Source organism: Centruroides sculpturatus, unplaced genomic scaffold, assembly GCF_000671375.1.
Source record: "Centruroides sculpturatus isolate CEXI.00-Female unplaced genomic scaffold, Cexi_2.0 scaffold30, whole genome shotgun sequence".
In the NCBI taxonomy this organism is placed as follows: Eukaryota; Metazoa; Arthropoda; class Arachnida; order Scorpiones; family Buthidae; genus Centruroides; species Centruroides sculpturatus.
This window is the reverse complement of record NW_019384755.1, coordinates 60,863-79,264: the sequence shown is the minus strand read 5'-3', so window position 1 is coordinate 79,264 and position 18,402 is coordinate 60,863. Positions and strand designations below refer to the sequence as shown.

The 18,402-nt window shown below is 34.3% G+C and overlaps 1 protein-coding gene across 1 annotated transcript in view; it reads right to left on the bottom strand.

Annotated features, from left to right (window-relative positions):
- LOC111628685 (DNA (cytosine-5)-methyltransferase 3A-like) overlaps positions 1-18,402 on the bottom strand; it is a 158,341-nt gene that overhangs the window by 136,382 nt on the left and 3,557 nt on the right. The window contains exons 2-5 of the mRNA XM_023372514.1: positions 14,276-14,429; positions 13,975-14,154; positions 8,279-8,398; positions 2,944-3,191 (exon numbers count right to left, since the gene is read on the bottom strand). Of these exons, the coding sequence (XP_023228282.1) occupies positions 2,944-3,191; positions 8,279-8,398; positions 13,975-13,999 (393 nt within the window). The 5' untranslated portion in view covers positions 14,000-14,154; positions 14,276-14,429. The remainder of the gene's footprint in view (positions 1-2,943; positions 3,192-8,278; positions 8,399-13,974; positions 14,155-14,275; positions 14,430-18,402) is intronic.

The window sequence follows — 18,402 nt, the reverse complement described above, 5'->3', positions numbered from 1 at the left end:
GTTGCACAATAAACTACATATCACTATATTTTAATTTTTTAAATTTTTAGTTGTTGTTTTAATTGTTAAAATAAGTGATTTCAATAGATTAAAAAAATAAATCATACTGAAAAATGTCACTAATTTTAGCATCAATATAAGTACACAATTTATATAAGCAATTTGTTATGTATATATAATAATTATTAACTCAAGAAATATTTTGAAAGCCAGAGAGAATTGTTTTCATTCAATAACATGCAAAGAACCTTAAACATTCTTCCAGCAAAAAAATGTCTTTTAATTTTCACAATAGCAAACGGGGAAAGAAAAATAAATGTGAGAAAAATGTATTAGTGTAGACGTCAACGTAATCCTACAGGCCACATACAAATGGTTAGCCAAATATACTAAAGCCAAGATAACATATAGATGACACCCAACTATTTTTCAATTATTGTCCAATACCAAGGATAAGCCAAATGAAAACAACACTCAAGGGGTTTATTCCGTCCCCTTACATGATAGCAGATTGGACAGAAATCTGATCTATGTGGGATCTACTTAGATTCATAGGATTGCAGAATATAAATATGATATATCTAATTATAAATGCACAACTTCACTAGCCCATTATGTAAATGAGCCTGACAATCAACTGGGAGGATGCAAAACTAATTAGAAAAATCTGATTTAAAAATACTAAGAATCCTAGATCCGTGGAAAATTTTTAATATACAGTAGAGCAGTGGTTCCCAATTAGTTTTTCCTGCATACCACTTCAAGAAAGAGCTCAAACTCGCGTACCCCTTATAGCAGAAATTCATATTAATCCATACTAATATAAATTCAAAGGTAATTCTGCCTGTCTGTCACCTTTTCACATCTAAACTGCTGANGATACACTACTATAACCCTAAGCGTAGAAAATCGTGGGGTAAGCCCGGTCATGCATCAACATCGTCAGCAAGGCCGAATATCCATGGTTCGAAGCTTCTGCTCTGCATTTGGTGGGATCAGCTAGGTGTAGTTTATTACGAGCTGCTCAAACCAAACGAAACCATCACGGGAGATTGCTATCGACTACAATTGATGCATTTGAGCCAAGCATTGAAGGAAAAACGGGCGCTATATGAGCAGAGACACGGCAAAGCGATTTTGCAACATGACAATGCTCAACCACATGTTGCACAACTGGTGAAAACGTACTTGGAAATGCTTAAATGGAAAGTCCTACCCCACCCGCCGTATTCACCAGACATCACCCCTTCCGATTATCACTTGTTCCGATCGATGGCACATGGCCTGGCTGAGCAGCACTTTCGTTCTTATGAAGATGCCAAAAAATGGGTTGATTCTTGGATAGCCTCAAAAGACGTGTTGTTTTTCCTATGTGGAATTCAAATGCTGCCAGAATGATGGGAGAAAGTAGTGGCTGGTGATGGACAATACTTTCAGTGACGTGTTTATTACGACTTTTTTTAAATAAAGTGTTAATTTTCACAAAAAAACAGCGAGAACTTATTCAAGGTCCTTATAGTAAATGATCCACTTAATAAAAAGTAATATATAATGATACTAGTATAATTATCTTTCTGTTAACTTTTTATTATAACCAATTTTTTACATGTTGCCAATGTATGTTGTTCTTTTTGACTGTTTTTGCCACCTTTTTCAATCAGCTGGTCAACTGTGATCAAATTATTGAGCAGGTATATTATAAATCATAGAAACTTAGAAAATTTGGTCTCTGTATTTGCACCTACATATTTTATTTGGCCCATCACTTAAAAATGTTGTCCGCCTGTTCATATTGTGTTAAATTTTGAAAATTGTATTTATTCCATTTTTATATTTTTATCTAAAGAAGGTGATTATGTATTATCATGGAAAGTATTCAAAATCACATTTCTTTTTAAGCTCAGTATTCTCTTTGTTTTCTCTCTTAACACCAAAAAGACTATTCATTCCATTCATTTACTTAATGTACTGCATTGGCTTCTTTTGCTGTTGATAACGATGTCCGCATTTACTATGACAATGCCCAATTACTGCAATGGTGTGAGGACACAGCCAACCTGAAATATCTCAAACAACTGGAGATATTTAAAGCATTTAGGAGGGGAACAGCAATTAATTTTAAACAAGAGAAGAACAAATTATCACACAGGCATTAATTACGTATAAATATCACTATATTTCCAAGTTCTTTCGACGTGCTATAAAACGTCATCCTCAGGCAGACATAATCTCAAATAAAATTTTTTCAAACAGAGATTTCAAATTAAAACTAATGGCATTAGTCCATTAGAACAAAGCTAAACTTAGAACAACTAAACTAGATTAATTTTAAAGAAATGGACTCATTAGCAGCTGTGTGGAGGGTATGCTTTGACATAAAATATCTTTGTCAAGTGTGTTTTTTATATTTTATACTTCTCCCAAATGAATAATTCTTTCTGATTATTGCACCATTTTAGTAATTTTGTTTGGGCCCAGAGTGGATAATAATCTCGGTCAGGTAATTTTTGTATATCATGCAAACAACCTTTTCACTTCCTAGCACAAATTTAATGATTGGACAAATATTTATGAGCTGCTTTATAGATCAACTTCAGGTCTATCCATAAATTAACTTTTTTTTTCTATTTCCGGAAAATTAGAATATTGAAAATTCATTACGACAATTTTTAAATTTTGGTATTTTACAAAGTGTTGCTGGAAATTTATAAGGTTGTTTGCATGATATTGTTTGATTATTTTCCAGTTTGAATTTCCTTTTTCATATTTTTCCTAAATTCAAGTTAAAATTATTTTTTATTGCACTTCAACATCTGTTTGTGAATATTTTTACAATTAAAAATCAGAATATGATTTTCCTGTTTTTATATTCCTACACTATACTCTAAATTTAATGTTATAAATTTTAAATTTACAAATATATATATATATTTTATTCATTACCAATGGCACATCTTCTTGATCATCATCATCTATATTTCCAGGTAACTGATCCTGATCTTCATTCTGACAGCATTCTCCATTATTAATATTCGTAGTAATTCGAAACCCTAAGAAGTTACAGTCCTCATCATCACTAAAGATGGCAGGTTCTCCATCCCATACATCTTCAATGAAGGCAGACTTGCGTAGCAGAAGGTGAGCAGGGGGTGGGTAGGGACAGTTGGCAGGCAGAAGGATAGGTGGGACATCTGCAAAACAAGCAAGGGTGCAAACAAAACACATGCACCACAATGCCCCATACAAAGCCATTCCATAACAAGTGCATACTTTACTAAACATGCTCACAGTGCTCCACAAAATATAACATTAATCATGGAATATGAAATTACTTTCTCTAATTTCTTAGTCCTGTTCAAATCATAATTATTACTATAAACATGCAGTAGTGACTAGGTCAACTACTGTTTCTAAAATACAAATGAAACACATGGAGCACGTCAGCACATTCAGAGCATAACCAACCTATAATGTAAGTGGCAGTGGACAGCTAGTACCGTACAGCGGAACCAACCCATTGCTAAAAGGACATGGGACAGTCAAAACAGCCAAACATGCACAGTATAGCTAAAACCAATGCCATTATTATTAATATTAATATTATTATTTATTAATATATAAACATATATATATATACACATATATATTATATATACATATATATATATAAATTAAATATAAGTACTCTACACCAGAACTATAGTATCCAAATAAGCTAGCTAGCAGAGAAATAGCATTAAAAAGCTTCAAAAAGCAAACCATATTAATAAACTAAAAAATTATTTAAAAACTGTACATTTCTTTCAAATAATATATAATTGCAATTATAATTATATAATTTCAAACTATTATTGTAATTAAATATATAGCANATAATTTACTGTTATAGACATTTTATAGTCTGATGACATACAGTATTGGTTGGCTTGTAATTTTATAATGTATTAGGTCTTAGAGATGTTGGTTTAAAACTTATTGTATTTAATACATTGAATACTTTAACAGTTTTTTCAGGATTCTTATTAAAATTTCAAAAAACAGTGAAAACATAATCAGTATTTCATATCATCTACTGACAACATTAACAACTTCCAAAATTGTCTATTTCAATTAAATTGTAGAATTTCGTTGGATGGCAATTATGTTTAAAAATTAAATTGAAGACATAGTATGTTGAAAAAGGAATAACCATTTATTCATTTTCAATGTTCTGAAATACAAACTTTTGGCAACTGACCTCTCTCTATAGGCTACTTAGTTGTCAAAATTAAACTTCCCTTTAAAACACAGAAAAAATATCCAATTAGAAACACAGTTTTAAAAATTGGAACTGGCAATGCCACATATGTCTTCTTTCCTTCCATCCTTACCACTTAGGGACCTAACTTTTTGTCTGTTTTAAGTTATGTGCACTGTGAAATTCCCAACTATTTACAGTATAATGTAGTCATGTTATTATTCCAGCTCTGACCTTCTCAAAATCTTCAAAACTTATTCAAATTTTTATGCTTTAATGATGTAATTAAAATTTTAAAAATTACATACTAACTTAAAGATAAGAGAAACTAATCTGCTAGTACGCTCTCAAATAGAAAGTGTTCTAGCTAAAAAAAATTGGATAACTCAAATAGTTGAGTAGAAATGAAAGACTGAAATTTCAACCAAAAGTATGAAAGCAATTATCTCAAAACAGCATTTTTGGAATTCTGTCACTAAAGTTCTCAGCAGGCAATATATTACACTGATGGCCATTAAAATTGCTACACCATGAAGGCAGCATGCAACAAATGTGAAATTTACACGAAAGGTACAGTACAACATGCTGAGATATGCAAATGATTAGCCTTTCAACACATGCTTGCAAAACAGGTAGGAATAAGGCCACCTACAATCTGTATAAAAGGGAAGCTTGTAAAGCTGGTTTCTCATATGGAAATGGCATTTGCACGTTGATTGTTTGTCATAAGGTTTTTTTTTTTGCCCCATGTAAGAAGGAGGAATGCCTACCAGTATCTGTCAGAATCTGATCATGGTAAAAGCATGTAGAAACTGCAGTTCATTGTACCACGCTATTGCTGCTTGCATTGGTCATGATTGTAACAAGATTATTGAATTAATTGGTCCAGGAGGGCCATACAGAATGTCCTCTTGGGCGTAACTGATCAGGGATTGCTGAAATCCTGCATGGCAAACAGCTTTTTCAAATGGTCTTGCGAGATCATACAGCCACGTCATGTATCCTGAATCAGGAACTTGGGTGTTTTCAGAACAAGTGTCTACACAGACAGTTAGACAATGTCTGCAGCACCATAGATTATCAGTATAGCTACTATTGCTGTGGCTTTCCTTGAAGCTGTAGCAAAGACAAGTATTGCATACAATGGTGCATTCAACAATGAATATGGATGCAGGAGTGACATCATATCATCTTTTGTCATGTTTAAATCAAGCCCAGTTCTGCATAGAGCATCATTTTGGCCATATCTGTATGTGGAGGCACCAAGGGGAATGATCATTGCTAGTTTGCATTCCTCATCATCTTGCATGTGCAGCACCTGGAGTGATGGTATAGAGTGCCATTGGGTATGCATCACAGTCACATCTTGTTTGCATAGCCAGTAATTTGGACAGCCACCATTACGTTTCTGATGTGTTAAGGCCCATCGCTGTACCCTATTTTTGAGGTCTTTATCAAGCTACCTTTCAATAGGACAATGCACAACCATATGTTGCCCATGCTGTCCTGGCTAGTATGATCTCCAGATGTGTTACCAATTAAGAACATTTGGTCAATGGTTGCTAAGAAACTGGCATGCCACCACTCGCCAGCCAGTACAATAGATAAACTCTGGCATATTGAAGCTGCATGGAGTTCTGTACCTGTAACTGCCATCCAAACTCTGACTTAATGCCCAGCTGTTATTGCTGTCAGAGGCAACTGCTTTGGGTACTCATTTCTTCATGCTCTATACCTCAAAATGGTCTGTCTATTTAATCATGTTTTCCTCCCATTATACTGTTTGTGTACAATAAATATGATCCTGCCATTTGCTTTCCTTCCTGGTGTAACATTTTTAATGGCCAGCAGTGTATGTATGGTTAGTTCAATAGAAACCCATTTGACCTGTATAAATTCTGTTTGGTATGTCAGACATCCCATAAAGCCATGCAACACATAGGTTGAAATGCCATCTAGCCTGTGTACTAGCATTGTTATGGTTGGTGGCATAATGAGCATGTTACAGCCACTGAAAAATGGCATTCACTATTCACAAACCATCAAAACTGACCAGAATACTTTAATTCAGTTTTTGAGTGTGGAAGGCTTCTAGCTTGCTGAGATTCATTGTGTTTTGAAGATAAAATAACAGATTTGAGCAAAGAGTTCCAGAATACAGTACAGACAACCAACAGCAGATAAGCCATGGCATGAACCTGCAACAACAACCAAAATGGACAGGAATTTTGCAGCAGTTGAAGAACTGATATGACAAATCATTCATATCAACATTGAAGTTCATTGCAATGAAATTAAGTATTAGCATCAAATCAGTTCATTCCATTGTTTGTGTTCTCAGATTCAACAAGATTTGCTCACAGTGGGTTCTGCAAGAACTGAATGCAGATCAAAAGACAATATGAATGGGTTTGTCAATACAGCACCTGTAACATTACCACACAAAGAAAACAAATTTCTGTGAAGAACTGTAGCTGGTAATGAAACATGGTGACAACACTATGAGCTGGAATCTCAAAGATTCATTTTACAATGGAGACGTCTGGCCCAAAACATGAAAAGTCAACTGTCTCCAAGAAGGTTATGCTAACATTCTTTTTTTGATCATGAAGGACCATTACTAGTGGAATTTCAGCAACCAGGTATAACTACTAATGCTGAATGATACATTGGAACACTTGATTGCCTGCACACAGTCATTAAGAAGAGATATCCTGGTAAACTGAGTTGTGGAGTCATTCTTCTTCACAACAATGACAATGCCCATAAAGCAAACATCACCAAGTTCAAACTGGAAAACATGCATTGGGAACAGCTCGACCATCTTCCATATTGTCCTGACCTCATCCATTGCAACTTCCAAATCTTTGGGCAGCTCAAAGCTCTTACACTTCAGTCAGATGGTGAAGTAAGAAAGACTGTTTTGAACTTTTTCAATCACCAGCCAATATGCTGTAGCAGTATGCTATATTTTTGTACATATTAATTTAAGTTTAGTTTAATCTCTTCTTTCTATCCTTTGTCCTATTGTTCTATTTCCTTCTAGAACTTTTTTATCTTAATCCCTGTCCCTTGGGTGGGATGACCAGTTCTGAGAAATGGTGAAACAAAGGAGTAAGCAGGGCCCTGACGGCAAACAGAGAAGAGACAAAGGCATTCTCTTGCGGAACTTCGAAGCGTACGGAAGAGAACACTCTGAGTTGCGTTAGCAACGACTGGAGGTCTCAGAAGTATGTTAAGAGAAGGGTTCCTGTCTTAAGGGAGAATCGACGATGGTGAAAGAAAAATTAAAAAGGGAACTTTACGTATAGAAGAAAAAGACAACAAGTCGAATTTTTGGTGATTATCGTGTGGCATCTCACTCAACAGCACGCATAGTGCAAGTACGCCAACAAAAATCCTGGGCATTTCTGTTTCTATCGTATGTATTCTTCCTTCGTCCCCTTGTTTCTATCCTTTTCTTCCATTAGCGTTAAGTTAGTGTATAAGATTAGTTTTAAGCTTGGGCTGCATCTTATTGCGATTTGCAATCAGGATCGGTACCGCACATTTAGATCTAATGAACTATTGTCTTAACAGTAAATTCACATATGATTGTAATGTATTGTTACGTTGGAATTATCAATCAAGAATCTATATATGTACGCGAAATTGTTTAATTGTAAAAATATATCATTTATCATTTTTACTGTATCCTGTCTGCCTTTGTGGTAATTTTAATTTCGCACACTTTTCACAATGCGTCTTCAGGAGGAATTTTTTGCTTGAATTAATGGAACACATACCTTAATGCTGATAAATATTATGTGTAACTAGCATCAATAGAAACAAAAATACTTAAAGATGTATGGGTTTCTATTGAACCATATATTTAAAAACAGATAATGACTGTTAAAACAAAAATCATAATTAAACCTTCATACATCAATATTATATAATTAACAGTAATGAAAGCTACTTATGAATTATTTTTGTTTACAATATATTACAATACAGTACTTATCTAATTATAAATTAACCATAAAGTAATAAAAAAGTCACCTGAATCTTCTCGACGAGAAGCACCTCCAGTTAGATCTAATGGTTCATCTTCTTCTTCCTCTTCATCTTCATCTTTCTCTTCAAGGCTTAGAGGTAAGGGCTGAACAGTAATGCAGTTTCCTATTTTAAAATAATACTAAATGTAATATAATTTGAAATAATTTGTAAAAACCTTTAAGAAAATCATCATAATTTAAAAATTAAAACAATATACAGTATATATTTTTTAAAATATATAAAAAGAAAAGTTCATTTAAAAAGACTTTTCAACAAGATATATAGATCTTTAATGTACAATGGTACTTTAAAGGACTCTAACTTCAAATGTTCCAGAGTTCAAACACTAAATTCGAGAAATTTGACCAGAGTTCAAATGATGCTTCTACATTCAAACTGCACATGCAATGAAAAAATGCATTCACTGCATAAATTCCATCTGTTATATGCCCAAGTTGTCTCTTACTCTCACTGCAAAAGCTACTCTTGTGTTATGCTCTGTGTGTTTTCCATGCATTTTTTATTTTATTTTTGGCTTGTTTGAATATATGTATAACCCCTACCTATTATCCATGGCATCCAGAAAACATAAGAGAAAGGTTGCAGTGTTGATGTTTGAGATGGAAAAAATTTTATCATGAAGCACAAAAGCAGTGCACATGTAGAGGATCTGACAGTCATATTTATGTTGATGGTGGTGTGCACTATTCTTAAGTACAAGAAGGCAATAAAAGCAGTAAATATGACATAAGGTATGATGACATTGACGTCCAAAAGCTCACATATTATTGAGATGGAAAAACTTCTCTTAGCATGGATAAATGAGAATCAATTGGATGATTATATCATCTCCAAGATGATTATTTGTGAGAAAGCTAAGCAATCTGCACAGTGACTTTAAGAAATATGACATCACAACACCTCACTAGTATAGTAAATTCAATTTTCATTTTATTAAATGGTATTTACATATTTTATTTATTGTTTCCATGCTTTAATTTATTATTTATGGCATCTAATTATGTTATTTTTACTTTAAATTGTGTTTATTTGCTGTTTAAGTTTATCAAAATGGGTATTGTTTAAGGTCTGGAAACAGATTAATTCACTTTCCATTATTTCTAATAAGAAAAACTGATTTTGACTTAAACAATCCAGAGTTTGAACTGCCTTCTGGAATAAATTAAATTCGAAGTACAAGACATCACTGTATCTCTATAAAACCTCTCATAACATGTGAAATAAAATAAATTTATGATAAATATCCTATTTATAATATTTATTAAAACAATAAAGTCTTTAAAAAAAATGTTAGATAAGTCCAATGTAGAACATAGAAATAAATTATCACAAACGTTTTCAGATTCCTCCTGAGTCCTGCCTCAGATTAAAATTCATCCTATTCTTAGAGGATATGATCAGAACATCCAAGGAATTCAATTTTAAAAGAAAAAAAAAATGAAAAAACTAAAACTGGATGTATTAATTACAATTAATATTAAAACGCTTTAAATCAAATAAAAATTTTAAAAAATAGGCATGTCTGACACGTGCCTAATTTGAAACAGAATACAATAGAATGGATGTTCTGCTTATACATTCCAAGCAGAGAATGAATTTTAATCTGAGGCAGGATTCAGGAGGAATCTGAAAACATTTGGAATAATTTATTTCTGTGTTCTACACTGGACTTATCTAAGGTCATTCAAGACTTTATTGTCTATCATCCAATTCGAGATAAGTGTTGTGGAACAAATAATAACAAAACAGAAGCAAAATCTTTATGAAGCATATTTATGCTCTGCAAAAATTCAGGTGTTATTATTATAATTAATTTTTACGAAACATATAAAAAAATAATTTTAAATTTACTATAAGTATTTCTAAAACTAACATCAACTTTTTTCAGTTATATATTAGAATAGATAATTTGTTTTCTAAAACAATTTTAAATAATATTTAAAATGTTGATCCAAGAATCTTCCTAGAATATGAATTATTCCTAGATTCTTTATGTAGAAAACACATTATATAACAACAATAATTAAAGTTCACTTATTCTAATATTTCTTTAAAAGTAGCTAAAAGTCAGATTTCTTTGGACCATAATTAAGCAGACTTTAATCACTGAAACAGAATAATTTGGACTGAAGGTAAGCAATTAAGTTGATAGCTTGTACTGTGGTGATATGCGATATTACTGTATATATTTTAGATATAAGTTTAGTTTTAAGTTTTCTTTCTTCTTTGTTTCCCCTTTTGTTTTCTCAAATTTTCAACTAATATTCGTTCTTGTGGATGGGGTAACACTTTCTAAGAACCACATTGACAATGGGAAGTGAAAGCCCAAGGCTACTATAATGGATAAGGAGGGTCATTCTTCGGTCGAACTCTCGGTGAAGGAAGATGTGAAAAAGTTACGCTCCTGCTCCTGCTCCTGCTCTAGAAGGACAAAGAAAGACGAAGGTGGCCTACAGAGGAAAAAAGACCCTGTTAACATAAAGAGAGATTAAAGATCATCGGGAAACAATTTATAGTGGTTCCCCACCAGAAGAGCATCAATACCAACCAGAAAACCCAGATATTCTTTATAACCTCTTCTTCTATCATCCTAAACTTTCTGATAATCTTCCTTTCCTCTTTTAGTTTATAATTTAGTGTAAGTATTAGTTGTAAGATTATACGTCTGTCTTTTATTAATTGTCGTGAGTGGGTTCCCTTGCTTTGTATTTACTCGATTCCTTGCACCTATTTTGGATAAGAGATCTGTTCAAAAAATACGCGGACTTGTCATAAAACAAAATGCACTTTAGGTAGAAGTTACATGTCTACGCTACTTTTCCCAATGGTGTTTCCACTTGTTGAAACAGTCCTGGTACGCTTCTTTTGTAATGTCTTTTAGTGCAGCGGAGTAGTGTGGGTGTCAGCCGCCTGGGCGGAGAAAAATTTCGCCGTCCCATTATTAAGGTATCTCAATTTAAAAGACTAAAATTCAGTTTCATAACAGAAGAACAAGTAATGAAAATTGCCTTACCAGTATGGCCACCTGTTCAAATTAGCACCATTGAATATTGGAGGCGTATATGAATAGAAATGAAAAAAAAAAAAAAAAGTGACAGCCTGCGCGCACGGGTGAAATTAACAGTTTACCCGGACAGTGAGTCTATTACCGGACTATTCCATGCTCATTTTAATCGGTCAAAATTGTAGGTGCGACAACACTAAGAGATAAAATGATTCAAATTTTTACAAGATATTATTATTATTATTATTTATTGTGAGATTTTGCCACCCCCTAAAAAGTGCCGCCCAGGACGAGCCGCCCCTACCGCCCCCCCTACACTACGCCATTGCTTTCAGTGCCTTCGTCGCATTTGCCTTAATCTCGGGAATTGTCACAAATCTTTTTCCTTTCAAGGGTCTTTTGAGTTTGGAAACAAGAAAAAGTCACAAGGAGCAAAGTCAGGTGAATAGGGGTGGAGAAGAACAGTGATCAAGTGTTTGGCCAAAAGCTCATGAGTTCTGAGGGCTGAATAGGCTGGAGCATTGTCATGATGGAGAAACCAGTCACCACTCCTCCACATTTCTGGCCTTTTGCGACGGATGGCATCACTCAGACATTTCAGAACTTCAATGTAGTAAGTCTGGTTCACTGTGGAGCTTTGGGGAGGTACTCGTGGGGAACAACACCCTTAGCATCAAAGAAAACTGTCAGCATCACCTTGACATTGGATCAAACTTGGCAAGCTCTTTTGGGTCTGGGGACCACTTCAAACATGTTTTATGCTTCATAGCAACATCACTGTAAGTTGTGTTGAGCATAGCAAATGTTTCAGTCACAGATTTTCCAAGTTTAACACAAAATTTCACAGCAAGTCGTTGTTCCATTAGGTCATTCATTCTGAAATCTGACAAACGAAAAAATTGCACTTCACTAAAAACCACATAACTAATCAACAAATAAAGATATCTGTAATCGGGAAACGGCTTAATCACCAGACGATATGTACAAACCTAGCAACACCAAGCAGATTCCCCTGAAACCAACTGGAGCCGTGCAACTCAAACAGTCCACGTATTTTTTGAACAGACCTCGTGTTCTGTAACACTCGGAGTTGAAATCCAAATAAGAATCCTGTACATTACTATTCACATGAAAATACATAAATAATTGTTGTTATTTATTCATATACTATCTTTCGTGGACCATTGTACACTTGTGTGATTCTCAACAGTACTAATATTAATTTAATTACATTAATTTTAAAATTAAATTTAATAATTTAGAATAGTATAGAATCTGAAAAAAATCTGGATTTTTAGATAGTTGGTTATTAAGATTCAGGCTTTGCTGTTATATATTTGTTTCTATAAAAATACAATTTGTTACAAAGCCTTCAAAGCAGATACATTTATACACAATTACACATAATTATACACTTAAATTTGATATTGCATATATTTTAAGTAACATCTTATTTTAAAAGACACTGTTCTTAATGAAATACAGTAAAATAAAATTTACAAAATTAATCAAAGAAAACTTTTATCTCCCAGGAAAGGTGTTTGGCAGAAATCTCACACATTCAGAAAAAATATAGGTATCTCTCACCAAATATTAAAAATCACCACTATACATGGTAGTGATTCTTGATGGTCTACAACTCTGACACTTATGCAATTCAGTTAGACAAAAACATAAAATGTAAATAGTGAACAGACTTCTAGAGACATGACTATCTGCACATGTTTAGCTAGCGTGATGTGGGAACAGCTCCATTTCTCAAGCATTCAAAGACAAGCATTTAATTTTTTCAGAAAAGGAAACTTGCTCAGAAACTAATGGTAAGTAGATGTAAAAATAGATGACACAAAACAATCTGCCAAAACAAAACATTAAATTAGTGAATCTGTCAATGATAGTGGCAGAACTGATTGATTCTTTTACAAAGGGACTACTGCTGGCAAGTCACTGTCATAAGGATTCTGAAAAATAATGCATGATGTTCTCAGGTTGCATTATTTGTTCAACTTCGGCATTTGGTTCACATGATGAAAATCATCATGTGAACCAAAAGTTGTGGTGGCAATGGTAAACCCTTAAGGAATAGAAGGAAGTTTACTATCCAATATGTCTTTGTCTGCACCCTAAAAGCAAACAGAAGAGCACATGTGAAAAAGAGAATTGCACAGATCTCATCAGTCAATGACTTCTTCAAGTTATGCAATACTGCTGGCTTCAGGAAACAAGAAAATTGATCCAATGACCAAACTACTGCCAAACTCAAGGTTCCAATCTGGAATGTCCAGGAAAGATTACAAAGTCTTTGGCCACACAGCCTGCAGGTATGACAAGAATCTTTCTGCAATTGAAGTCAGCAGTCATCTGCCTACCAAAAGCAAACAAATAAAGAAAAGAGCTCAAAAAAAATTGCAAAAAGAGCCCATTAAAAAAATAGAGGACCCACTAAGGAGCTAAAGGGGCCTTGAGTAGAGTGTGCCCCTTTAGCTTCTTAATAGCTCTTAATGGGTGGCCCTGTCCGCATATACTAAGAAAGCTGTCCACCAACTTCCACAAGTATTTCCACTTCAGGATTCCTAAAAATGGTAGTGACTGTCAAAAACTGATTTACAGAGATCATCAGTTTATTTATTTTTTGTAGAACAAAATAGGAAAAGAAAAAAAGTGGATTTATTACCTTTGTGTTCACTAGTCTGGTGCATATCTTTTATTTACCTCGGTCCATAAAAAGAAAGGGAGGCCTGGTAACAACTCCGCATTCAAATTTTTGTGCAGACCGACAAACATATGATTCACTTTTGCCAAATAGCCAAAGTCATCGATGTGCTTCCAACATCGAAACTTTAAGCCATGCTACCTGCAAATAAAAAAAGCAAGCACCATTTTATCAAATCTTAAGAAAGGAAAGACTCAACAGTTGTTTATTTAATAACTTTTAATTAACGAAAACAAACAATTGAAGTGAGTAAAGGACGCACCCAATTTTCCGTTGTTTCAAGAAGAGAAGGAATTGCAACAATCTTCTGTTATTTCTTTTATCTGGACTTTAATAAATACATTTAGACTAATAAAATATCTTTTATTAATCTAAATGTTTTTAGACCACAAACGGCAATCCAGTTCGGTCCTTCCCTGCAAAACAAAGTAAGCATTAAAGCCATGTTTTTTAAACTCCACGCCAAATTGTCCGATGAACAATATGCCAAAGTCATTCATCTGACAGATTTACCATCACAGGCTTGCTAATATAGTTGAAATTTATCCGTGACAAATTTCAACTAGAACATTAGCAAATCTGTTAACTGAAAACATGCCACTAGGTCTAGTACTCATGTGTTCATGAGATATGTTCAAAATTAGTTCACTGATTTGGGGTTTCTGGAATGCTGACCAATTAAAATCATTATACTGTGGATTTGGCGTGGTGGTTGCTTTTATCTTTTGTCGCTGCAAGTGGAAGAAACGAACGAGACGAGATCGTAACAAAACTAAAAACTTTATTTCTTCTCGCGTACTTGTACAACACATGTCTCGACGACGCGGTAACAAAGACAACTGGTTTTCGACCGTCTTTGTGGGGTGAGTTCGAATTTGTTCCAGGAAGTGGTGACTCATATGCTGGGGGTAATTGCTTGTCTTTTACAACCGTTAAGGGTACAGATGTGAAGGGTGGCATTCGCCACAATACCATTCATCAATTAAAAGCAACATGCTAGAGTTTTAAGAAAAGTTTACTCCTGCTATCTTCTATCCCAAGTGGTTTATATTTAAATTTCAATACCTTCTCCTACAAAGCTTTCATTAGTTGGGAAAGAACAATACCTCAATTCCTTAATTACTGCTTTGTGTCAAAGAAAGAACTTTTCCTTTTCCCTCAGAAGTAAAGTTAACACATCATTTCTACAACTTAAAAATCAAGGTTCAAACCAAAGGATTGTTTGCCAATTGAAGAAGTCTTTAGGAGCAAAAGAAAAAGTCTTATATCATCAGAAGAGGAAGCAGCTTAGAAATTCTTGAGGTTTGATAAGGGACAAAGACAAAACCTCCAACCACAAACAGAAAGAGATGTCTACACAGGGATAAAGGTAACTCAAACTAGACACGGAGGCAAAGAAAAAGAAACAGATCTTGGAAACTAGTGACCAAAATCATTCAGTTGTGTTAAGACAAAAGAAATGAGGCCAGGAAGCTAGCAATTACTTCTTGGAATTAGGAATGATGTTGAAACAAACGTGTGAAAAGACATCTGCTTACATGAATCAGGTAAAAATGGCAGGGATGAAGAAATAGGCAAAGGACAAGAACCAATGCTTGAGCCCCTTTTCTGTTTGAAGAAAACACATAATGAATTTCATATCATTGAAGAAGAGCACAGAACTGATGCCAAATCCATATAAAGATTATTCTTTAAATCTGTCAAATACAGAAATCACAAAGGAAAAGTAAGAAGCTTGCGTAAAAGAATTCTGTTTCAATGGCATGCCGCAAGAATTCAAACCAGATCCCAGGACAGACCCATCTACTTCTATCATGCTGCCTATCTAAATATCAAAAATTTTTAAATTTAGTCACCCACTCCTGAGCTCCGAGCCCATTCAACAACTCACGGAGAAAGAAAAGCAGTCTAAGCCAGACAGCGCACATCCCTATGCTCCATGTTATCTTTTCCTTCCTCACCACAACCTTTGGTTATCGACATTTTTGTCATGTACAAAGACCAGCATCCTAACTAGGACCAGCCCGGGCTCCATCTTCCTCCTTCCTCACTCGCTCCTCTCCCCTCTCTGGATGGTCAAGAGGAGGAGAGTAGGGGATTTTCTCACTCAGTCTGGAGAAAATTTAGGGACCCATAGCAATTCCAAACATATAAAATTTTACTAACAGAAAATAAAACTTTAAGATTCTTTTTTATTAAGTCAGTGCCATAACTTCATCATCAGAAATTTTTACATGTTCTTCCATCATCATTTACATGGACATCACTTTCATTTCAAATTCAATCATCAAATTTTTATCATCCTTCTCGAGTAACATCTGCTGTAATTTTTCCACATCCTTCTCATCATCGATAATTTCCATTTTCGGACAGAAAACCAAAAAACATTTAAAAAAAAAATAACAAAATATTGGCAGATGTAACTACGTAACAGCTATCAATTGAAACATCTTTGCTCAGTTATAACTAGAGCCAAAAGTTTTCACCAGTTTTTGGACCTAAAATCGCCAATTTTTTACATTAAATTTACCAAAAAAAAAAATTGCCAGTTATTTATTTCAGAAACGAGTTAAAACAAATTACACTTAGATATTTCAAATAATCCTCGCTTAAACTATGACTTCAATCGCTCAATATCAATGAATATAACGAGAACGAATGTTCAACGTCGACTGCAACTAAAAGAGCATATTCGCTATTAACTTTATCACTTAAATTCATATCAAAAGACGTAAATTTGATAAGATCAGGATTGCTTGACAAAACTTTTTCCAAATTTTGAGAAAATATAAGATAACCAGAAATAATTTCTTTTGCATTTTCAATTAGTTCGGCTCGTTTAGTTACACCGAGTCCTTTTTCTTCCAGCGATATTATAATATTTGATAGCTCGATGAGATTAAGTTGATCAAATAATTCTTTCTTGAAGTTAACTTTCTTCTCTCGCAATAGTTTCTTCTAGCATTTGAATGAGATTTTTGTTTATAGTTCAAAATGAAGCACTCAACAGTATCAAAATTATCGACATAGTACTTTGCAGCGTTTAACCAAGAACCCCAGCGAGTGACAATTGGTTCTGGAGGAAGATTACAAACTCCAGTTGCATTCTTAAAATAATTCTGTCTTCTCTTGACTTCAAAAAAACGTCTTCATTTCTAATATAAGCGAATTTGCTAATTTGTACTCATTCCGAATCCTAAATGCAACGTTACGTAAAATGCGAGCGAGACACGTGACGTGACATACATTTGAAAAAATCAATGAATTTTTCTTAATCTCACTGCCTTCATCATGGATTTTGCTCGATCTGTCACTATTAACTTCGGTTTTCAATATTTTAAATCATTTGGCCACAATTTTCTAGACACGTTGAGTATACATTCTTGTATTATAATCAGGGCTGTGGAGTCGCGTAAAAATCTACCGACTCCAACTCCGACTGACTCTTCCTTACCATCCGACTCTGGCTAAAACACCAAAACTCCACGACTCCGACTCCACAGCCCTGATTATAATGTTGTCAACTGTTGAGTGAAATGTCACATCAATTAACATTGATTTTGATTTCTCGCCATTCAATTTTCCTACAAGCACGTTGACCACTTTACATTGCACTTTGTCACTAGTTTCGTCAACAATGAAATAGACATCACGTCCATTAATTTCGTCCTTCATTTTTTCTGTTACTGAGTTGAAGATAGTTTTTTTTTTATGTGCCCGCAGTGCTAAAAAAATAAATAACGCAATGAGACTTCAAATAAAATCATGCTTTTTTTTTGGTACGGCGAAATATATTGCCACCTAATTCCTTAATCACGGAATCAATTTTAAACTCAATTGACTTGTTTTCTAGTGATGTGCCGGATCGTTAAAAATGTATATCCGCGGATACGGATACGGATACGGTTCATTAGTGTCTAGATCCGCGGATACGGATACGGATACGGATCTCTACTTTCGTACTCAGTCGGCGCCGGTGCGTGTGAACTTGGACCGATAGTTGACGCTTTGCGTTAATAACGCGACTTGTTTCGACTTGCACTGCGCGTGTTTTTGTTTATAGTGTGAAAGTGTGCTAAATTAGAATTCACCACAAAGGCAGACAGGATAAAGTAACAAAAGTTAATATAATTTTCCAATTGAGCTTTTTTGCGTCTTTATACAGATTCTATTTCGGGGGATTCCAACTTCACGGTACAAACAGTAGCATGCGAAATTACAGCGATAATAATAGTTCGCTGTATCCAAATCACGTGTACAATACAGATCCCGATCGCGACAATATAACCCGGAACCTTAAAACTAACCTTAAACACTAACTTAACACTAATAACAGAAAAAGGGATAGAATTAAGAAGACAGAAAAAATGATAGATAAGATAGAAATAG